The 24519-nt window shown below is 37.4% G+C and overlaps 1 protein-coding gene across 1 annotated transcript in view; it reads right to left on the reverse strand.

Moving 5' to 3' along the window:
- MICAL3 (microtubule associated monooxygenase, calponin and LIM domain containing 3) overlaps positions 1-24519 on the reverse strand; it is a 196879-nt gene that overhangs the window by 79663 nt on the left and 92697 nt on the right. The window contains exons 15-22 of the mRNA XM_083365265.1: positions 24028-24090; positions 16921-17094; positions 15804-15887; positions 11237-11335; positions 7633-7689; positions 6336-6449; positions 4885-4992; positions 590-697 (exon numbers count right to left, since the gene is read on the reverse strand). Of these exons, the coding sequence (XP_083221391.1) occupies positions 590-697; positions 4885-4992; positions 6336-6449; positions 7633-7689; positions 11237-11335; positions 15804-15887; positions 16921-17094; positions 24028-24090 (807 nt within the window). The remainder of the gene's footprint in view (positions 1-589; positions 698-4884; positions 4993-6335; positions 6450-7632; positions 7690-11236; positions 11336-15803; positions 15888-16920; positions 17095-24027; positions 24091-24519) is intronic.

Raw genomic sequence — 24519 nt, forward strand, 5'->3', positions numbered from 1 at the left:
TCATCTTTTATTCATAGGAGTCTTTATAAGAATGAGGAACAGAAACAGGTATGTCTGACTACCTGTCCCGAAGATGCTTTTCAAAACGGCTTTCTTGGTTTTGCTTTGAACTTAAGTCTTTCTTGGTGTTTTTTTTCCCCTTGAAGACGTTTCGCTTCTCATCCAAGAAGCCTCTTCAGTTCTGACTGAATGGTGGGGAATGAAAGGATTTATATTTTTGCAATCATCTGGTCATTAGCACTCTGAAGGCTGATCCATTGAGAGAGGGTAATTCAATTTTAACACAGATGGCCTCTTTGATCCTTCTTTCAAACTAATGGTCCTCTCTGTCCAGAATGTGGACTTTGCTATCTTTAAAAGAATGGGGAGGGGGGAGGGGAAACAAGGAAGTCCAGTTGCTTTTTTGAAAAGCAGGTTTGGGACAACCATGACTTGGATGATTGAGAATCTCTACAGATGTCTGACTACCTCAGATAAAGCACCAAGGGGGGGGGGAAATAATATTTTATTATGAGATGAAGAAAGAGAAGCTAATTTAAAATATAACACTCACAAACACACATTTGCTTTCTGCAAGTCATTCTCTTACCAGTTCCTTTTTGTCTAGAAGGGTTTTAGGCTGGTCTTTCCTTTGAAGCTGATTGGCTATCTGCTCAGCCAATGAGCTCACGCCTCCTGTATACATCTTTATATACTTCTACCAGGTGAAAATAATTGGGGAGAGGGAAGGCAATGGACGGAAAGAGAAACAATATAAATTGTGTTGAAACCAACGAAAGGGAAAAAAAATGATAAAAAAGGGTGCGGAAACGAAACAAAACCATGCCAAGGCAGTGGACCACGCAAGTGGGTGTGATACCAGCAAAACAGGTGACAGACAGCAGCAACCAGTGGTATAAGCAACACAAAATGTAACCACTCACAGTCCATAACCAATTCCACATGGATTCTCAGGAGACACTAACTCATTTGTCAGAAAACACCTCAGCAAATGGGAAGAAGTTCAAAGGCCAAAGTTTCTCCAGCACCCTATTTCTCCAATACGCTGTATTTATCTCTACACTGCAAACCAGGCATGGTTCTTAAGACAGGTCTAGAGATTCTAGCAGTAATTTAGCCCTGCTGACGCACAAGGCAAGAGAATAAGAGTAAACTCCCAATTCAGCAAGAGACCTGTACTGTACGTGCTCAAAGTGAGACAATCCAAATTTAAAAAAACCACCCATGGAATATTGGACAGTTAAAAACTTCCTTCCATTACCACATCTTTGCTAAATCTAAACTAATCTTCCCATCTGAAAGATACATGTGTTTTAAAAAAAAGTCATGTTGCTATTTCAGGCATATACAGTACACAGAAAGAATGTTATTCGCAGCAATATCCAAGTATTTGGATATTATATGGACTCATGACATCCCAAAACATAAGCTTGGGAACTGTATATTCTGAATAAAGGTTACTTTGGAAGAAAAAGAAAATGAGAGCAAGAAAGAGATGCTTATTATGAAAATTGCTGATATGAGCTTATAGCCCAAGAAGAAGAGGGTTCTAAAAGCAAACTATAAATCAAACTGCACTACAGAAAAAAACAGGCAGAATTACCATTCAGAACTATATTGGAAGAGGAAAGCTTTTGTCTGACAAGTCACACAAAATATATTCTGCCAACACCTCCATGGGAAAGGAAAAACAGACTGATGTTGGATGACGTCTCTTCAAGAAAAACAAGTTTGAAAAAACACTCAGAAACAAAGTAGAGCCATCCAGCAGTTCAGTTGTTTCAAAAACAAAGAACGTTCCAACTATTATACATTAATTTCCTTTGCATAGAAGAACACAGGCTAGGACCTGCAAGTTTTCCCTTTTGCCTTCTTGAGTGCCAGGCACCTGAAGGCAATAGAAAAGTTATGATAGCTTATCCTTCTCCAACCCTAACGTTGGGCGGATATGCAGAAGTACACTTCCATCTTGCCCAACTACCAAAACTGGAGAGGTCTGTAAAAGCTGGTGTGACTATAATGCCATTTCTGAAGATGAGAGCAACATCAACCTAGACCACAGGTCTGCAGCCCGTGGCTCCGGAGCCACATGTGGCTCTTTCAGCCGTCTCCTGCGGCTCCCAGTCCTCTGCCATGTGCAGTCCAAAAAAAAAAAAGTGGGACTAAAAAAGTTCAACCAATCAATTCAAATATGCAGGGTAGGTGCATATCTCACCTTGGCTTCACTCTTCAGTCAAACCCTGTTCTGCGCATGCACGCATGTACATGCATGCGCACAAATTTTTTGCAGCTCCCAGTTTTTCCTTTCGTGAGGGAACCGGTTCTGAGTGGCTCTTTCACTGTTTCAGGTTGCTGACCCCTGACCTAGACACATGTAGCTAGAAGATTAAAAGGCCTGCCAACTGTTTTGCCCCGCTCCAACCCCTAAATTGATGCCCATTGGTCAGTAAGAGCTAGTCTATTGCAGTAGTTAAAGTGCTGGAGTAGAAACTGGGGGGGGATCGTGAATTCTAGTCCTTCCGTGGACATGAAAGACAACTGAGCAGTTTTAGGGCTGTCCCTCTCTCAGCCCAATCCATCACGCAGGGTTATTGTTGGGGAAATGGGAGACAGAAACATTAGGTACACTGCCTAGAGTTGTACAAGTAAGAAAGGGATATAAATCTAATAATTATTTTATTTATTTTATTAAATTTGTTCGCTGCCCATCTCACCGTGATAAATAAACTAGGGGGACCGAGGTTTCTACAAATATTTTTCAGTTTCTTTGGATTCATTTGGTCTCTTTTTTAAGAACCACTGAAGCTCACGAAATTCAGAGTTGGCAGTGATGACTGTGAAGAAATTGTTTAATCTATCCCCAACTCTACTGCCAATCATCTGTGAAATAATCCTAGCACTAGGACAAAGAAAAATCCCCATAATGGGCAAACTTATGTAAGCCTATCCTGTGTTCACAGAAAATAGCTTACAGTATGATGTTCTTTAACTAAAACCCACAAGCTAGTCTCAACTTTGCATGGAAAGCTCTACAATGCCCACTTTGAGTTGGGATATCAAAACTGTACACATTGTTCAGAGAAGGAGAGTCCACAGATTTACATAAAATTATTACAAATCCTGGCTGATTACTTAATAATCTGTAATTCTTAAGTTGCCTTTTATTGTGACTGCAAAGTTTTACTTAAGAATACAACACCCAACCTTTTTTTTTTGCTGGAGAAATCACAGAGTTTGGACTTCATTTATGTATGCTATACATAAAGTTGGGATTCTTGCCTTAACATACCGTAAATCTCCTATAAATTTTGGAGTTTATTTATTATATTGCCTATTCATCTAATTTGAAGTTCTTCACAATTTGCTTTGCTTTTCACCCTGCCCAGTATTTCAGGAGCATATACAAGTCTGGCTAATCTACAGATAATCATCCCACCTTGCAATCAACATCCATGAAGTAATAATTGTTTTGAAGATAATGTTGCTACTTCCTGTTTCTGTATGAATGAAGCAAGCAAGTCTTCTAAAATTGCATATTATCTTGAAGTCTGGAAATTAAGGGCCTTTGAAAATTCCTGTTTATTTCCATAAATCATGACCTTCTGTCTTATTCATGTACTGACAGTATAATTGGCCAATTATATTGGATAACTGCCAGAAACCAGTGTCTCTCTGCTTGTCAGCAAGTCTTATATCACAGAGAGTAGATTGTGACTTGTAAATGCTTCTTCCTTTTCATTTGGAAGAGCTGGAGAAAGTGTGTGACCTGTGGGGTTACCCAAAGTTTTTTAGCAATTAGTTTAAATAGGTTCTGCCTCAGTCAGAGGAAATGACTACAGAGGCCTCTTAAGTCTTGATTTCCTACCCCAAATCTGGTTGGAAGAATTTCCTTTTTTGCTTGCAACAGGAAATTTATATTCTCAGTCTTCTAAGCAGAAAGTGTTTCTGGATACTTATAAATTTAGCTATCATGTTGGATATACCCACTCAAAACCATATCTCCTTCTGCTATCCAGATAAAAGTGAACCAACGCACAAGAAAACAAGCTTAGATGTGGAATACTCAGTTTCAATCATAAATGTATGTTTATCTGTAGAAAGAAGCAACATTTTCTGATCATAAATAAAATGTTTCTTAGTTCAGGAATATTCACGAGCTTTAGTTTCAACAAGGCGAGCAATAAGCATTTCATTTCATCACGGTTTACTGGTCTCCATTTTTTAATTTCCAAAATGCAATACGCTGTGTTGTAAGTTGCCATGCAACGTCAGTCATCATAATGACAACTGCTGCAAAAGTGAGAACAAAAGGAGGACATGATCCTGAGATAACAGTGGAGCAAGGTGAGAAAGAAATATACAGTACTCGTTGACCAAACCATAGTTTGGTAATTGAGCTCCAGGGGTGCCTCAAGCAGACCGATACATGTCAAATAACAGTATTAGAAGGAAGAGACTCTTGAGGACCTCCACGGTGTGTGTCCTTGTGTTTTGTGAATGACTTTCAAGCATACTCTAAACTATAGCCAGCGATGTGAAGACAGTCAAGATGCACATTAGTCCCAACTTCTAGACGCCTTGGGATACCCTGGGTATAAAGCAGGCTAAGCTTTCTCATTCACAAGCACTCAGCTTCCCCAAAGCAAAGACCAGGGGTCTTCAAACTCGGCCCTTTTATGACTTGTGGACTTCAACTCCCAGAATTCCTTAGCTAGCATGCCTGGCTGAGAAATTCTGCGGGTTAAAGTCCACAAGTGATAAAAGGGCCAGGTTTGAAAACCCCTGACAAAGACCTTGGAGATGCCTGAGGTCTGTTCAACAGCAGGAGATGGAGCAGGCTCGTGTATGCAGCCAGGTGTAGCGAGAAGCCCCACACCATGCTACCTGTCTGAGGGAATCAGATGAGGGAGAAGAGGGGCGGCCGGAAGAGCGGAGGTTACGGGAGAGCTCCCACTGCTCGACAACTGATCGACGAGCTCGCTCTGTCTCTGGCTACAAAATAAAGGCGAGAAAGTCAGGCAATGACATGTTTAAAGTCATGGGAAAATGAAATCCATCCCAGTTTCAATGTATCAGACGTTTTCAGCGGGAAACAAGAGAGCCTAAGTGCTAGGGTCACCCTGAGGGCTTTCCTGACATGTTTTGTTCAAATTCAGAAAATGAGGATCTATCCAAATTGATGAGGCCTGGGGGGCCTTGGAAATCGTTAAAACTACACAGTAGTCATCAGTCTGCTCTGAAGAAAATCAGGGGAATCTTCCTAATAAGTTTATATAGTAGGATATCCTTTGGTAATAGTAAACAGAAATATTCCGGATATGAAACACAAACATAAACAAAAGATTGGGGTTTTGGAAGAGATTATTTTAAAAACTATGGCAAGAGTTTATAGCTGTATGGCAAAACTGCTGACTGGAATGTGTCAAAAGAGAAGTTGTTTTTTTAAAAAAAATATCATCAGGAGTAATTTGGGGATTGACTCTATGAGCCAAAATTGATAGCTGAATGGACAGAATTTGACACAGCAGCAGCTTACACAAGACTAGAAAGTATATTCTAGTTTTCCTGAATCTGACAACCTCTGCATTGTGTTTAGACAGCAAATGCCAGAGTTCCCAGACATTTGAATTTTAGGATCTGCAGTCTCAACACATTCAGAGGGTGTGTTGAGGATTGTTTCACAATACATTCTAATTTTCAAAGGATAATATATGACTGAATTCCTAGTACTGAGAATCAGAGCAATGAAGCAGAGCAATGCAGGAATGTGGTGTGTTCTTTTTTCCCCTAAGATCTGTTTTTAAATTGGATTTAAATCCAGTTATGGGTTAAGTTACTTTCTGATGTCTTAGGTTTAGCTACGTTAAGCTAATTTTACAAAACATGGTCCCCCAAACCTAATAAATACTTGCAGACATTATTCTGCTCCAGACTGGCCAAGCAATGTTCTACTAATACTGCTTGAATTTGCTTCAGTCTCTGAAAAATGCAATCCCAATTCTTTGGAGATATAAAAACATGCTCTTGGTCAAAAATCCTTTTTAATTTAGTCACTTCCTTCCCACAGAATCCACATTCCATTCATTAGTGCCAGAAGCATTTATTGAAATACTGATTCTTTAAGTGGGAATATTTGTTAGAAAAAGGGGGATCATATTTTTTTTTTGCAAGCTCAGAATAATAGATTGAATTCTGCTATAATGTGAGTATGTAGTGATCAGCCATCAATGCGTGGCATCTGATGCCTGCCACACTAGAGCTGCGGCAAACTTTTCATTCCCTTTCTAAGAGAACAGCAAGTGATCAAACCACCAGACAAGCAGGAAATCCATCACCTGGTGCCTGGTTGTTGGCCTCTGCTCCAGAAGAGCAGCCAGCTGGCTTGCCCTCTCTTCAATGGTGAGGGTTTGCTCTGCCATATGGTCATCTGAAAAGAACTGATGAGTCCTCTGCAGAACAACGAAGGAAGAAAATGACCAGAGGAAATAATATGCACAGGAAAGAGAGAGAGAGAGAGAGAGAGAGAGAGAGAGAGAGAGAGAGAGAGAGAGAGAGAGAGAGAGAGAGAGGGAGAGGGAGAGGGAGAGGGAGAGGGAGAGGGAGAGGGAGAGGGAGAGAGAGAGAGAGAGAGAGAGAGAGAGAGAGAGAGAGAGAGAGAGAGAGAGAGAGAGAGAGATGGAAGCAGAGAAGCCGAACTGACAAGTGTCCATGCCAGACAGCTGAACAATATGACGTTTGAGCGAGCTCTAAAACTCTTCTGGAATAGAAGTTATTTCCCTCCTTAGGTGGGACCAAAACTTGTTATAAAAGCCATTTAGAGCGGCCCAATCTGAGCACGACTGCTGTTGAAGACCTACTGATTTCCAGTGGGTTGAAAGTATACGCTGAATTCTGAACTGTGCATCTCACAGCAGCGTGAAATAAAACATGCTTTCACGTCTATCCAAACGCCACAATCATTCTAAGCGATGCAGCATGAGAAATTAAGGCTGGGGAAAGGTAGGGCTCCTTTGAAATACTGGAGAGAGAGGAATTGGGCTCCTGTGTGCTCTGAAGGATCTTTGGGGGATTGAATCCATATAGCACTGTGAGAGTTAGAGATCAAGGACAGAAAGATGGTTGCAATATAAGGGTTAGGCGAAAGAGAAAGAATGTGCTCTATTTTTTTTCTTACTCCAACTTTGCTCCCCATTTTTTAAAAATGTGTGCCAGTGTGCTCACAGTAAAAAATGACCATAAAGGTTATCCCTTATCTATATTTCAGCAGCTATGTAGTAAGACTCATAGCACTGAAGGGGAATCATACCAAAGGCACCTTTCATGCTGGAAAAACCTCCTTCTGCTTCACCACAGCATTTCCTACCCCAAAACTGGTTCCAAATCTGCAGTGAGCTATGCGCCAAACTAAAAAAGCATACTGCATATTCTTAAAGGTGGGTAAGAGCCTTTTCAAGCAAGCACTTTGGTAAACACCATACACCCAGAGAAATATTAATTTTGGAAAGATCTTCAGCAGCGCTGCGCTGAGGTTATTAGCATCATCAGCACACAGGTAAACATACAACCATCCTCCCCTGCCAGCTGACGAAGTGTCTTCTACAACTCATGCTTGCTTTGGTCATGCCAGTTTACCCATTGATGCCTGGGGCTCTGTTCTCCAGGTGGATCTGTCTGAGGATCTCTGGTGGTCTGCAGGCAAAAGAGTTACCTTAACAACCCCCCCCCAGACACACAAAAAACAGCACAGTTTAATTAGGATCACCCCAGAAGAGAAAAATATCACAAGTCCAGGAAATATTTTGATTTCGGCATAGGTCATGGGAGAATATACTTATCCAATTTTATGAGGCACGATTAAAAATAACATTCTAGGCAAACCGTGTTAGTAACTGGTGGTATAACACTGCATATTCACACAGTAATAAAAGGGGTGTGCAAGAAAAAGAGACAGTTTCCGAGAAATGACCAAGTTAGTGCCTTAAAATCTTCCTTGTTTTAGAAATACCTCGGGGAGTTAGACATAAATAATTCAGCTAGTTAAAACCAGATAAATTTATTATGCTGCAGTTTTTAAAAATGCGTTTATTGTTTTGAAAAGATCCAACTCTCTTTAACAAGACAAATAAATAGGCTTTTGGACCAGCTATGCTCTTATTTCCCTCTATAGTGACCATAAGCTATCCTGCCTTAAAAAATCTTGATGCCTATATTATAATTCACCCATCTATCATTTAGCCATCATGGAGAAAATCTATCTGGTTTCTAAGAGTTGACAATGATTTCATAGGACATAATTGTTTTATCAAACTGAAATTCCAAGGGACACCAGAAACTACCACCTCTTCACAAAGAAATTACTATAGCTATAATCTTTCTATCAAGTCTATATTTATATATTGCTTAAATGGCATTGTTTTTTGAAGTGCCAATATAGAAAGATAATATCTTTTGATCTAACAAATCCAGAGCTGCCATGTTCAAATCATAACCTTTTTACACATATTTTTAAAGAGCTACGATTTACAACAGGGGTACACAATCTGTGGCCGAAGTAACACTCTCAGACTTTTGAAGCATGTATTTCCCCAAAGGCTTGGGAATGGACAGCTGCTTCTATATAGGATCTTGCCCTTTTGTCAGGATGAAAGCAGCATTTTGGCATCTCACCTCAAGCTCTAACAATGGGAGATGTGCATACATAAAAATAGTCCCATTTAGCAACTGTTATCATTCACAGTTAGAACAGTGATGAAAAAATAACTTTAAGCCTCACATGTATGGCCTTCGCTGGTCTGTAAAGCAAAGGGAAGCTGAAGGAAGATCATAAGCAGTCACAGTTTCCCCTAGCGACTGCTTTCCTTAATGACCCAATTGCTGATTCCAATTGTGGTCACTAAACAAGGACTATTGCAGTCTTATAAAATATATAACAAACAGGCATAGTTTGCAAAGGTACTGCAAAATTGCTTTATCAGCCTGGCTTCCTTAACTCTTCCGAGGATGCCTTTGGATACAATTCAAAGACCCTCAAAAGAGCCAGTGAGAATATAAATGGAAGGATATACTGTTCAGTGTGAAAGATATTATATTTCAACAAAATAAATTTAGGGTTTTTCCCCCCTGAAATCTGTTTTTGAATTCTCAGCCTATTTCTTGAATGCTAGATGTGGTCTTAACAGCATAGCTTTACAAAATGGAATGACAAATTAGCTATAGCAGTTCCCCACCCCCCTCGATTGAATCAAGCACACATTTTGATTTGTGTCTGTTTTTCTAACCATGAGGACAATGGTTAGAAGATCAATTTTTTTTTTACAAATGAGAATACAAAAATTAGTCTGCTTCTCAAGCTACGGCTGATTTAGTCTCTTAATTTGTCATGCTGTTGCATAACTATACTTACAGAAACACATTATTTTCCAAGTGTAGTGCCAATGCAGATGACCATTGTTATTCCAAGTTTAGTGACATGTTTTGATTGCTCCTTCACATTAAGAAAAATCTAGAAGTCTGAGCTAACCTGTTTGGTTTTTCTTACTTGTTTACTAAAATAAAGGAGAAGGGAGGAATTTACACATAGCTGCCAAGCTTTTCTTCCCATCTCAGTGTCATGTGCCACCCAGTCAAGGTCAGGTCTTACGACCAAACAGTGCCATGAAGTCATGATGCCAACTTTTGATAAAAACCTTGAGACTGTTGTTTGTTGGGAGCTTCTGCATGGAACATACCACTGGGAACTATGGAAACTGGCCACCCTTGGGGTATTATTAAGGAGCTCCTTGCGGGTAGCTTTTCAATCTGTTTGCTTGAGCTAATAATACAGCTTAATCTACCTTTATTTTTATGGGCTGCTTATTGTTTCTAGATCCAAAAGAACCAATTGCCTGGGCACTCAATCACTGCCCTGACATTTGGCAAAACACCAAGGAACAATGCCCGGAAAGAATAACCAGAAAAAGCGTAGGTCCCCCCAAAGATAGATAATGTGCAAGATGTAGACATTTTAAAGGATTCAATTGTTTATTAGTGCTTTATGAGTGGGAGAAGATAAAATAAAGCACTAAAGGAAGTAAGGGAAAAATGGCAGTGGGCTAGATCAGCAGAAGTGGGAACTCTTTTCTTAAATGTCAAACATAATTGAGTTTTCCAATCTCACAAGTAAAGAAGAAGATAATGTGTCTGTGCTCCACTGAAGAGCAGGATTTTTTTTAAAAGAACCTTCATTAACAAAAGGCTTCTCAAGAACTGAGTAATACAGAGGTCACTTTACAACACAAAAACTTGATCTACATGTTTTTGCATCTTGCTTTCTCTCTTTAGAAAATAAAATGAGCAAGGTTTGAAAAAAATTGCTTTTCACCAGTGGTGATGATGACAGGGAAAGAAAAAAACATCTTGAACATCACAGATATCCAACTGTACCAAGAGTCAAATAAGAACAAGTAGATTTTGATATTATCAAAAGAACAATGTATTATTCAAGCCACTGTGTGTGAGGCTACATAAATTTGTTTCATAAATAAATTTATATACTGCATTAATATGCACAAATACCTCATTTTCTTTCCTCATATTAATAATACATATGCATAAAATAGGAATAACATTTAAAAAAGAGGAAAATGCCTACAAATTTTCTATCAGGAAGAACACTTCAACAGAAACAATGCCTCTAATGTTTGACGGCAAAAAACAGAGTACGTACTTTAATCGCAGTAAACAAAACAAAAAGCCAAACAACAGGCAATTACAAAGACCTTAAACTAAAACTAGAATCAATCTACTTTGAATTTAAGCTGCTAGCATTTATTGCCACTATTATTATTATTATTATTATTATTATTATTATTATTATTATTATTATTATTATTGATAATAATAATAATAATAATAATAATAATAATAATAATAATAATAATAATAATAATAATAATAATAATAATAGGCAATCTCAACATCAGCCTTTATTTAAGCTCAGGATTTTATTGGTTTCAGCAACTTATGTATATAACACACAATGGACTACAAGTAGATTCCATTTAATCTGAAGATACTAAACTGAAATCCAATGTGTACCATTAAGTTTTCTCTTGGGAGAAAATGGAGAATCAGATCAAGAGATCTGCAGGCTTTTAAGGAGAAACTCAACCCAAGAAGGGCATGTCATCCTGTCATTTGAGGAAGCAAAGAGGAAGAGAAAAAAGGAAAGAGGACAGAGCATGCAGAATGAAATCACCTGCTGACTGGGGCACGATGGAGAGGAAGTAGAAATGGAGGAAGAAGAGAGCGTGATCACTTTTTTGGGACAGGTCCGACATCGCTCCTTTTTCCTCATCTTTGTTTTAAAACGACGAGAGGGGAAAACGATAGAACAAGAAACAATATCACCGGCTTTATTTTTTTTTAACACCCTGCATAGAAAACTCAACATCTTTTTTTTTTCCTGCAGAGAAAACCAGCCCAGGAGCAAAACACTTTCACTTAAATGCAGAAGGCTCATCTCAGGTTGCGTAGCCAAGGAATACATTTGAGCACCTTCCCCTGCATTTTGCCTGAGCTGTGGCTGAAAAATGCATCATCTGGAGCAGTGCTCTTTAAACTTTTGGGGTCCCCCGAAATTTGGATTGCAGCCTTTAGCCAATGCGATGTTGCTGGGGATAATGGGAATTGCAGGTGAATATATGGGGAAGGAATCAAAAACGTGAACAAGTGATTTGAAGGAAATGGACCTTGTTTTTCTTTCTTAGCTTAGGAGCTAGAACCTCTGCAGGGCAAACTCTTAAAGGGTTAGGGTTTTCACATCACTTGAAAACTTTCACAAATGTTCATGACAGGTTGGTTCATTTGTCTGAAATGTTCAAAAATGCCCAGATATGGAATCCTGTGTGCAGTTTCAAAATCATCAAAATAGAGTGAAGCAAAACAAACTGCCTACCCTTTATTATGCAGTGTTGAGCAATTTGCATGAAAAATCTCAATCTATTGTTGCTGTATGCAAATATACTGCTGTTTCCTATTTTTATATTATTTTCCCAATCCAATAGTATCAGTTGCAAAACATACCAGAATATACAAGTCGTACAACATACTGGGTATATCAACTTTACTGTTTGCCTAATGCTGACTCATATGATGATGAGTAACATAAGACTCCACCTGGATCTCTTTCTAGTTCCCCTAAGCCAGGGGTAGGCAACCTCAGCTCTTTTATGACTCGTGGACTTCAACTCCCAGAATTCCTGAGCCAGCATGGCATTGCCAATCTTCCAAATTTCCTGATACTACAATGACTATGTATTTAGAGATGGAGTCAGAGTGTTCCATAGGAATGTAAGAGACACTTTGCAGACCACGCCACTAGGTGCCTATCTTTTTCATCTTTTGAAAAAATACAAACATATGTCAGTGTGTCAGTCCATACACATTATTACTCCCCAGCAGCTGACAGAGTGCAATGACATTCAACCTCTGATACTTTAAGCACAATATGAAGTCTTCATCATCAGTAATGATTAATAACCTTATTCTTCATAAATACCACTACAATTTGTGCAACCAAATTCACAGTTGCAATTTATTATTTCAGTTTTGTATTTTCCTACTTTTGCTCCTGGGTTCCAATCTACCATGTCCGAAAAAATCCACCTAAAGTATGGACCATTCCATCAAACTTCTAAAAAGGTAGGATAAACTATTTTCCACTTGGGGGTGGCACTCAGTTCTTGGTTCAGAAAAATACAACGATGAAGGATACTCTGTGGATCAACGCGTTGAAGGTAAAAGGAGATTGGGCATGACAGAATTCACTGTTGATGTTCTTCTATAAGGAGCATCTCTTACCATTTCAGTTTAAAAGATCTGATGCTGTTACCAATATAATTCTTTTCCATATCAAGTAATAAACACATTTGACTATCTTGACACAATGACCTGCCATCGGAATTCCAATCTACAATTTCCAGTTTCAAAACCTTATTTCCCCCTCCACCCTCTCTCTCACACACACTTGTGCTATTAGTATGCAAATGAAGAGTAAAGCTGTTAAATATAAGATGACATTGCCTTCAACCATAGAGCAGTCATGTTTATTCCTTCAAAATATTGTGAGAATTTTCCCAATACAGTAGAAGAGTAGATTTAATCTTTTTAATAATGCTCGTTTTTATAAAAATAAAATAGACTATAACTCTGACTGTGTATACTCAATGCTAATAAAAAAATGTGAGGATGATTAGAATTGGTAGAAAGATGTTGAATCTACTTAATTAAATTTCTTCAAAGAAAAGCATCAAGTGAATAAGAGAAATAAGATTCTTTTGGTCACATCTTTTTGTGTGTGTGTGTGTGTGGAATACAATCAAAAGAGAAAGGACTAATGTCTCAGACACTCTTAGATCTGATCAAAGCTTATGTGGGATAAATCGTTTCTGGCCCATCAGTTGAAAGAGTTAACTTAAACATCAAAGAGTTAATCCACTGAAATTTGCTCGTCTTTCTTTTGAAAAGATACCATGCTCCTACATGGACAAGCTGCTGAGCAAAGAGATAGTTGACTTATTCAATGAGCATCATCAAAAGTTCACACTGTAATGTATAAGCATCCTAAACGGTGCTTTGGAAAACCTTGTACCTTTCACTTTCAAAACCATATACCTTTTATCTTCAAGAAGAAAACATGATATTGACCAGAATGAGCTCATCAAGAAAATGCCCTAACTAAAATTTTTCTTTGTAATTACAAGATTCTGTGTTAGTAGTAATAAAAATGGAAATGTCCATTAAACATTGCCTCTTTGGGGAAAAAAGGTGTTTATGGTGCATATAGAAGAGAAAGAAGACAGTTTTGTTCAGGAACAATTACCACCTGATGCAATCAGAAAAAATAATATAAGAAACAAAGTGATAAGATCTTGCAATCATTGTTGGAAAGATACATTTCCTTTAACTACTGATTTTGGATAGCCTGTGGGATATTTGTTTTGTATATTCTTTTAGTGTCTTCTCCATTAGCTGCCCACCAAAAGTTCTTCAAATGCTGAAATCTCTTATGATAATTCATCTTGTTCCAGTGGTTCACCCTTGATGTGCTTTTCATTGATCAAGATAGCAACATACTTTTAGCAGCACATAAGACAATTGTGAAGATTAAGATCTCAAAGCAATTTCACTTTGGCAGCCAGAATCATTCCAATGGCGTAACTGTATTTCAGACAATTGCTTTTTCTCAGGGACTCACCTGAATCTAGGCTAAGAAATTAAACAATCTGCTACAAAGAAAAGTGAAAAATCTTCCAGTCTGAGAGTTGTGTGGATCATCCCTGAGTCCTGTGCAAAAATTCCTCAGAAGTAAGAAGTTAAGCTGTATAACATAGCAAGGATTCTACTGTACAAACTTGGTATTTTAAATTACACACCAAAAAGAGAGCCATGTGGCAGAATGATTTTCAAAATATTCTTTTCTTGAAGATTAATTCCATGTTTCTTGGCTCTGCACTTAGCACATGAGCTAAGCTGGAAATGAAGCATATCCATCTGGCGTGGTTACATTCTGTCTGCTATTTTCCACTCCATTTTGCTTTCAGAATGTTGCGAACAATTTTCACCATAAACTACGGTAAGTAGGAAGCATATTTGTTTTGACCGAGTGGCTGATACCCAAATTAAAGTATGTTGGTAAAGAATTACAGGAGTATTTCATAATCTGATGTCCTGTTGATGGTAACAGGTTGAAGGAGGCTATCCATAGATTGATAATAACGATGGACAATGGCTGTATAAATAATTAAGCCAACAAGAGATATTCACCAGCAAGAATTTATTGAGAGCAAATCAACTCATCTTCATTTTCATTTGTGTTTTAAGCAGATGTAAACCGAGAAAATATTAGAAGCACTAGTACTACTATACTTTTTCTTTAAAAGAATCTATATGCCTAGTGTATGTAAAAACAATATTGATATATTAATAATCCCCACATTAATTTGGGGGGGTTTGCTCACGTTCTGATAAGAGATTGCTGATTTCCTTTAAGAATCTATATATTGAATACTTAAAACAATACTAAAATAGGACTCTGAAGACAGAATATTATTAATTTCTAAATGATTTCTCCCAACCAAATTAAATAACTTTTTTTTACATTTACACTATAATGAATTCTCTTTAAAAATTATTAAAGCTGAAAAGGACCAGCAACTACTGTTTAAGTATAGCAAAAATCCATAATGCCAAATGAAATAATCTTTTCTTATCATCTATAACAGAAATATACTGTGCATCTTTGGACCACTGCCAGTTCCTTTACATTAGTACAATAGGGATACACAATTGGTATATTTCAAAATGTGTGAAGTATTTCTGTCCGGGCTTATTCTCATATTATGTCTGTCAGTACTGAGGATTAGATCTTCCTCATAGATACTAGAATGCAATAATATTAAGTGTTTTCAAGACTCAAATGTAAATATCTTCCAATCATGATTATATAAACTGATGGGAAACCAATGCTTCCATATACATGAAATTACATGTATTAGATACTTTCACAGTACTGATGTCATGACTGCTCAAGGTTTTATTAATAAGATGCGTTAGAAAGGATCTTTGCTCTCTTTTCTATGCTATCAATTTTACTGATGACTAAAAACTAGGAACCATATAGAAGCCATAACTCTTTAGTAGGCTCTGAGATCATGATCACAAAGCAGGGCCTGCATAAAGGAACAGGAGTGGTAGTGTGGGATGGAAAAGCAGTAGCCAATGGGGTTGGCAGTGTGACAGTCATTCATTGGGGGTTGTTTTACCTGTTTCCACTGAGGTATTGGGGCATGGCGGCCCTGCTCTCGCTGTCGATAGATGGGATGGCTGAGAGCACGGTCTTGATAAGGCTGGGCAGAACGTTGCATGCAGGTCATGACATGCCCAGGATGGTGGGCATTTCCACAAAAGGCAAAAACGGAACTCACAAAGAAACCCACAAAGGGACAGGGTAGATATTGAACAGGGTGATTGGAAGACAGACACCAAGGAGGGGGGAAAAATGGAGTAAGGAAAAATTAGTTGGCAAACAAAAAAAAATAGAGAAATATTTAAAAATGGAAGGGGAAAAAAGGGGAAGGAAGACAGAAACTTAGCCACGAGGAGGCCATCTGTCTCCTATTATTTAGACAAGTTATTTGAATAGGGTTTAGATTGGAAGTGAACTATCAGACAAAAAAACCCCTAAAATAATCACAGTACAGATGTTTTAATCCATTCTTCATGCCAACAGTATCTTTACCGGGGTATCGTTTGAAATTCTGGCATTCCGGTTGCAGCACATTGCAAATTGGATATAATGCTCACTGGAAAAAGATATGTCTCCTGCAGTGCTCAGTCAAGTTAAATAAACCCTCTAAAGATTCCTGGGTAAAGCCAGTTATTTGAACCACTTTCTCATGCAGAGAAGCTGGCTGTATATTAATGATTCATTGCCACAGCTACTGAAAACTGTCTTCTGTATGTTGAACAGATGGCAATTCATCAGAGGTTATTTTACAAAGGAGTTCCCTGAAGGCTACATTTAACTCCAGGATGAGCAGAAAGTGGGGGCTCTCAAGCAGTAGCTTTCATGACCTGGGAACTTGATCAGGCCTCCAATCCCAAATTGTTTCTAGACACTGAGCAAAGAAATGGCAACTTGCCAGCATATCTCTGTATTCCAATACTGCTCTCTTTGACAGATTGGCATAAAACTCCACCAGGATTAAAAAGAGCTTCTTTACTCCTAGGATGCAAGAATAGCTTTTATAACTTGTTTGGCTACAGAGGGAGACTGCAAGCCCTCCAATCAAATTCAGATGCCCCAAGGCAAGAAGATCCATCCTTTATCAAAGCATTGACTAAAGCCCCAAATGCATCCAATATGATCTCCCTTCTCACCTGTCTCCGGAGGCCTGTGGACTGTGCAGGGGCATTCTCCTCAAATTTGGCTAGCAGCTGGGTTGCCATGGACTTCACTTTATTCTGGTTCCCAATAGCAGCATCAATTCTTCTCTCGGTGAGAGCACTTACAAGGGTGGGCCTGTCTTCACGACAGCTTCTGGAAGTGTCCTCCTATAAATCAGCGGCAAGTATGGATTAAGAGATTCCTTTTGGGTGCCCTTGAAAATTCCTCCACCCAATTCCAGTTCTGAGCATCATTATGAATTCTGAAACATAGCCTCGTTCTTGCCATTTTGTTTTGCTCACCATGCCTACTTTTCTCCAAGTTCAAAGTAGCTGCATTTTACCATCAAATTAAAAAAAGAATCGGTATAGACAAAAGATTTATATGATCTGAAGAGAAACCAGAGTATAGAGTAGGCATAATTCCTCATTGTCAGAGAATATGCTGTGCATAGAAAATATTTTAGATCTAATGCACACATACTAGAAGGATCAGCTATTTGATAAAGCCTGAGGAGCAACAGCTTTCTCTGACAAGACTGGATCTGTGGCACATGTGTGGCTAGATAAACCCATTATATTACATTTGGCTCATTAAATCATTTATTATCAAGCTTTCCCAATTGTTACAATCAGTGATTATAGATCAGCTGCTGTAAGATTACAGCACTGAAACATCTAAGCAGGTTTCAAAATTCCAAATTGTGGTGATTAGTGTGTGTTTGCTCTACAAGCAATAGTCCAGATTCTTTTCTTTTCATCTCTCTCCTCTGTAACTTTGAGTGCCTTGTTCCAGATCCTCTTGCTAATTTGTGTGTAGAACTTTTTTTGTAACTATTTTATTAATTTCAAGTTTTACAATCATAAGTACTTAATAAAGAATTCATTGTCTGGGTTCCTTTATCATTCAGTGGTATATATTAACTTTCACTCAAAATATCCAATACTACACCATCCAGTATTTCCCTGGTCCTCTATTCTTCCAATAATCACCATTTTTCCACACTATGCAACTATAATTCTTGCTGCTACCTATACAATTAAATATAAAACATCTTTGTCACATGTTTCTAATGTATACAGAGTGTCAATAATATTAGTTTATAATATCTTCTCTAGCCAAAACATATCTCAAATGTATTTGCAGAGTTCCCTTATTCAATCCATATCGTTTTTTTCTCTTTTTTAATTTTAATTTCCCATCAATATTCAAAATAACTATCAATTATCATTTTTCTCATAATTAATTACATATAGGTAACTAAAAGTTAGGGGACGCGGTGGCTCAGTGGGTTAGGACGCTGAGCTTGTCGATCAGAAGGTCGGCAGTTTGGCGGGTCGAATCCCGAGTGCCGCTGGCTCTTCGGCTTTGAAACAGAGATGAGCACCGGCCCCTAGAGTTGGAAACGACTAGCACGCATGTGCGGGGGAACCTTTACCTTTTAACTAAAAGCTTCCCTTATACCAACCCTCTTAGTATTTTCATATTTCCCATCATATAAAAATTATGTTATCCTAGTTACAAATCACATCCTTCTAATTTATAATGGTTCTTTTATTTCTAACAATTGTCTATTCTTTTAATCATATTCAAACATCCACTAGATAGTATAATACCTCATCTAATTAGTCAGGACCTCTATTTTCTTCAGTCTTACTCTAGCTTTCTTCCTTTGCCAAATAACTTTGCAAATCAGTGCATTTAGGTCACCAAGTATTTCTTCCTCTGTTTTTGTATATATTATTTGGAATAAAAAAGACAATTTAATTAAAGTGTTTTTGTAAAAACGTTTAATCCATTTATATTAGTTAAACAGCCTCCATTTTCTTTCTCCTTCAGTTTCTCTTTTAGTTTCTTGTTCCCCTGTTTTCAGCATTTCTCCTAACAGCTCTGTCATCCATTCTATCAATTCTTCTTCCTTGTCCTCAAATATGTTCTGAAGTCTTGAAAAGTAAAATGTCTTTCCCATTTCCGGTGTTATTTCCAAATTTTTATTTATCTGTGCCTTTCTGATCGTTTCTTCTTTCGAATCCTCTATCTTTATGTCAGTTTCCTCTATTTTTTCTTCTGGTTTCTGAGTTGCTAGTTCATTCTTTATGGTCATTTTCTGAATGTTTTTTGCTTGCAAGTTTAAGGTGGATTGTTGCTCATTTATGTTATTTAAATTATTTTAGTCTCCTCATAATTTAAAACAATTGTTTCTTGAATTGATTTCAAGATGGAAAGAATTTCTTTTTGAAGTCCATTTACATTTTCTTGTTGATTATACATGTTTCTTCCAAAGAGAAATAGTCCAGAAGCAACTTTCCCATTGTTTCTTAATATTTCTTGATAATTCTTGAAATTAAAAGTCAGTCAATATTTGTAATCCAGGTCGGCCAACTTAGAATGTTTTATTTTCTCCTTCAAACAGATAAAACAGCCCAAGGATTCCCCCCTCCTCTTTTTCCAGCTGCAGTCTGCAAAAGTGAAAGTTTCCAGGAACAAGGAAGAGCCTTATCTATGTCTGGGCTTCGTGCCAAATTTTAAGCATTAAAAAAATTGCAATGCCAAGGTTCACCACTAGATGTCATTAACATCCATCTTCCAGCTTTTAAGTCCAAACCTATTTCAACAACTTTCCAAATATCTTTTCAAAAAGAAAGTCTTAAAAATACTTTTAGTCCCCAAATTTGTCAAAGCTATGTCTCTATATTAAATCCAAATTAATCTTGTAGTCTTCTCTAATGTACCTCCAAAGTAAGTTGTTCGCCGCTTCTCTTTTCCTGAGAGAATGGGGCGAAAATTCCCCTTCTCTCTATCATCTGGGGGATTCTTTGCTTTGGGAATTCTTTTTTTCAGGAAGAGGCTTTAAAACTATAAAGAGGATCGTTCTCACCCAGTTCCATCCATGTTGTTCAGAGGTTGCTAGTTAGTGCTTATCTTGGGTTGTCGGTGGCTTCTAGCTGGCCACATAAATGCAGCTAGTCTTTCTTCTGCTGGTTTAAAGGGCTTCCTTGAATCAAATGGAAGGGCCGCGGCCCCTTCGCAATTGATGAGGGTCCCCTTCTCCAGGGCAACTTTAGACCCTTTTTAGGGTCCCCAGCAGAGCAAAATTGGACATGGAAAATGGAGCCTCGTTTTCCTGCGCCCATTACGCCACGACGTCTAACCCAGAACAACTTTGATATCATTCATAATACATTACTCTTTAACAAGTTCCACATACTTATTACACTGACTTTTGTTTCTGGGTATACATTATTTTTATTATAATAAATTTTTCTATTTTTCTCTCTCCTATGATCTATGGCCATTTACAAAAACAAATTAAAAATGCGAAATCCCCATGTTCAACTAAAGAATGCAAAGAAAAACAAATCATATTGGTTCAGGATTACAAATGTTAATGTGTAATCTTCCATCGGGATATATCATGTATTTTAAAATTCCCTTTACACAAGATGGTTTACTAAACCCTAGAAAGGGAGGAAAGCAGTCTCTGAGCTTTAGCACAAGGAGAATCACATAAATGACCAATCCTTTGTACAAGCTAAACCCCTAAAGGTACAAAAGAGAATGTCAAAGCAAAGGCAGAATGGTTCTTCTTAATATCCAACTGTACAGGTTATTGTTGTTGTTAGTTGCGAAGTCGTGTCCGACCCATCGCAACCCCATGGACAACATTCCTCCAGGCCTTCCTGTCCTCTACTATCTTCTGGAGTCCATTTAAGCTCACACCTACTGCTTCAGTGACTCCATCCAGCCACCTCATTCTCTGTTGTCCCCTTCTTCTCTTGCCCTCAACCTTTCAACTGCACAGGTAGGGTTGAGTTTATTTTTACTTTATTTTACTTACTTTATTCTAGAAATATTCTTTTTTTGGTAAATTTTAGATTGCTAACAAAGAATTAAAGGGAGACTGATATGCATTTCAAACTTATTTGTTTTCATCAGTCATCCATACCCTTCTGAGATTCGAACCTGGGCTGATTGCACATTAGGCAGTTGTTTTAACCTCTAGGCCACAAGCTCTATCTCACTTTGTTAGCTGAGAAGCAAGGGAGATAAGTGTTAAATGCTTGTTAACTATTTAGATTACCTTGCTAGGCCCCATATTTTATATATTATATATATTTTATTGATATTTTTAACATAACATAAATCATTCAGTAATTTGTAAGCAGTATGTTGTCTGGGTAACATTTATAAGACAATCTTTAACAATTGATTTCTTTAATTTATATTTCATATGTTAATTTCAGTTGATTTCCCCTTTCCCCAAAGTATCCTTCTTTGCAAAACATTAGATTAAGACAATTCTCATTATTTTGATAAACATCAATTAAGTATATAGTTTTTCCAATAATCCTATTTGTCATTTTAGTTGCCTTATCGTAAATCCTGTTACTGTGCTAATTTCAGCTTATTTCTCCCCCCAAATTTTAAATATTCTTACTAGTGACAATTTTCTCAACAATTAACTACATTTACATTGGTGGATTTAATTCTATTTTTTCCATATAAGCTCTCTCATACTTTTATATTTCTTAATCAATAAGTAAAAAAGTAGAAAGAGAAAAGAAGAGAGAGACAAAAAAGAGGGGGAAAAGAAGAAAAAAGACAAAAGACAAAAAGACAAAAGCACTGAGATACAAAAACTAACATACGACTTAAAGTATGTATCCCTCCTAATTTAATATACATTTATTCCCTCAATTTCTTATTTTTGACCATAGCTGAGAATGTATTTAATCTATTTAAACTTTAAGTATTCCATTCAGTAGATCTAATCATCTAATCCTTTAACTCTCATTCAAGACACTTTTTTATGCTTTTCTTATCGTCACATTTAAATAACTAAAATGTTTGCTTTGTTTAAATCATTTCAACTTTTTTTACAGAAAAGAAAAAGAAAAAAACCCATATTGTATTAATTAAAAAAAATCATCCCTCTAAGAGTAATATATTCCAAAATTTTTCCATTTCTTTAGTCATATTCAAACAAATGTTTCTTATTGTATTAGTTAACAAAAAAAATCATCTCTCTAAGAGTAATATATTCCAAAGTTTTTCCATTTTTAGCCATATTCAAACAAATGTTTCTTTTTAAAGTATTCTCTCTGATAAGTCCCATCATCTATTTTCTTGATTTCCATTTTAATCTTTTTTCTCTGGCCATTGCCTTTGTTAATCAGTATGTTTCACTGCATCATCTGTTTCTCTGTAAAGTATTTTTTCTCATTCTTTTCCTTATCTTCAAAGTTGCTTGGACGTGTTGAAATATTTTCCATTTGAATTAAATCATGATTTTTTTTATTTTATACAGTACCATCTTTAAGTCTCTATCCTCAGAATTATGTCCAGTCATCTCTACTGTATTTTCCTGGGAAATTTCTTGGAGTGAAATTAAGTTGGAGATAAGTTGATTCATACTCTCAAGGTTGTTCTGTATTTCTTTGTGGTTTAAAATCATTGTGCTTTGAAATTGTTGCCGCTTATCATATGTTTCCTTTTGTAAAGTATTCATTGCTTCAGATTTGTTACTCTCACTTTGTTTACACAGCTGCATTTTTTAAGAACTTTGAAGGTCAGAGAAAAAAAATCTTCACCCACCAGTAGGTGTCAGCGTTTGCTCATTTTTCAGGTCTTTCTAGTCTTTTTTTTCTCTCTCTCTAAAGGGTAAGTTTTGCTGCTTCCAGTAACCAAAAGGAGGGAGTAGAATCCCCCTCCTTTTTTTTCCGGAGATCTCTTATTTTTGGGACTTTCTTCTTCAGGAAAATAGGTAGGATAGAGAAAATCAATATTCTTACCCAGATTCAAGCATGCTTTTTAAAATCTGCTTAGTTTAAAACCTTATGACTTCCGTTGTTTTCGGCTATGACTGGAGATGGAGTTAGCCAGCCTTTTCTTCTGTTGGTTTGAGAGGCTTCTCCTGGACCGTTTGGGGAGACCGCTGTCTCTCCTAAGTCCCTGGGATTTCCTTCCTTCATTCCACCCCTTCAGGGTGGATTCTGACCCCTTAGGGTCCCCAACAAAAAGAAATTTCAGCTGAAGGGTTCGGCATTCCAAATCTTCCGACTGCTCCGCTGGAAAACAGGACTATTCTAGAAATATTCTAATTGTTACTGTACACTGCCCAGGGTCACTTAGGTGAGATTGGTGGTGTAGAAATCTGATAAAATATTCAGTTGTGTCCATGATTAATCACATCAACTGTTGGAAATGAAAGCCCAGAAACACATTTTCCTCCCCATCTAATATTTGTAGAAATTAAAGCTGGTGATTAAGCATCTTTTAAACTACATGGCAGCCACTCAATGACTTCTTAAGGATTAGAAACCCCAGTGACTCTGAGTAAGAAGCTTAGTAATGAGGGCTTCAGGTTTCTTGCTGCTAGAAATCCCAAAATTGTGCTGACGAATGCAAGATTCTTCTGAGCTCTGGTCAGATCTCAACCTCTTAAAATTAAGTTCTTACTCCTTTATTTACAGTGATATGTACATTTCTTACTCAAGCAACTCTAGGTAGTTTACAAGAGCAAGATATCCATAAAATCCAAATATTAAATATCTTTTTTAAAAAAACTGGTGCTGTGTCTTCCGAACTCAAAATATTTTCAGCTGCTTCCTAATGTATAAAATGATGGAGGCAAGCCTAAACCCAGAGAATAAAGTGTCCCACAATGAGTAGCCCACCACTGAGAATGCTGTTTTGGGGGGGGTTCCTACACCTCTGATCTCTCAAAGGGGAAGGTACCCATTGCATCTTCTCACAGCCAAGGTATGATGAGCAAATTTAACCTGGAGAAGATAGTCCCAAAGGGGACAAAGGGACAACCCCACTCTCAGAATGAGTGCTAATAGTTCTAAGTTGACTGTGGTTTGGCAAAATCAAACCTGGAATATTTTAGCTGTTCATTTAGTTTTTTTGGCTATTTGAACTGTTGCATTCCATTTATTTCGGCCTTTGCATTTATTCCATTTGAAGTAGAAATTGCTAATTTAAAAATGCACAGTTCAATGCACTCTGCAAATATATGATCCTTGACTCCTCTAATTTAAATTAGCTAGGATTCTAAAATGAACAGGAATTTGAAAAATGAAAACAGTATTACTTACATCTTCTGACTGGCTGGTTTTCCTCCTCTTTCCTGAACCATCCAGATCTTTCTCCTTTTTATCCTAAGCAGAAGACAGAGAATTCTGAGCTCCCATTGTCTCTATATCAGATTTTATATTTTGATAATGTTATTATTCCTGTTTTTCCCATCTGAGGACAATCTGAGGACCTCTTTCTGAAGTGAGCCAGTGTGTCTGCAACTTTTTAGTTCAGCCTACTCAATGATCCACTGCAACCTCAATTGGGAAAACTGAGACAATGTGCCCTGATTTGATCACAGGTAGTCCTCAACTTACAACTTAACAGAGTCTGGAATTATGGTCATATCTCACCGCAGTCGTAAGTTGAGGCATCAGATGACCAAACTTTATTTTTTGGCAATTTTTTGGGTGGTGTTCACCAAGCAAACAACCATGGTTGTAAAGCAGATGTTGCGATCATTAAGTGAATCAATTTTCCCCACAGGGCAGTTTTTGCTGGAAAACGGAAAT

This window comes from Vipera ursinii, assembly GCF_947247035.1.
Source record: "Vipera ursinii genome assembly, chromosome: 6".
Lineage (NCBI taxonomy): Eukaryota > Metazoa > Chordata > Lepidosauria > Squamata > Viperidae > Vipera > Vipera ursinii.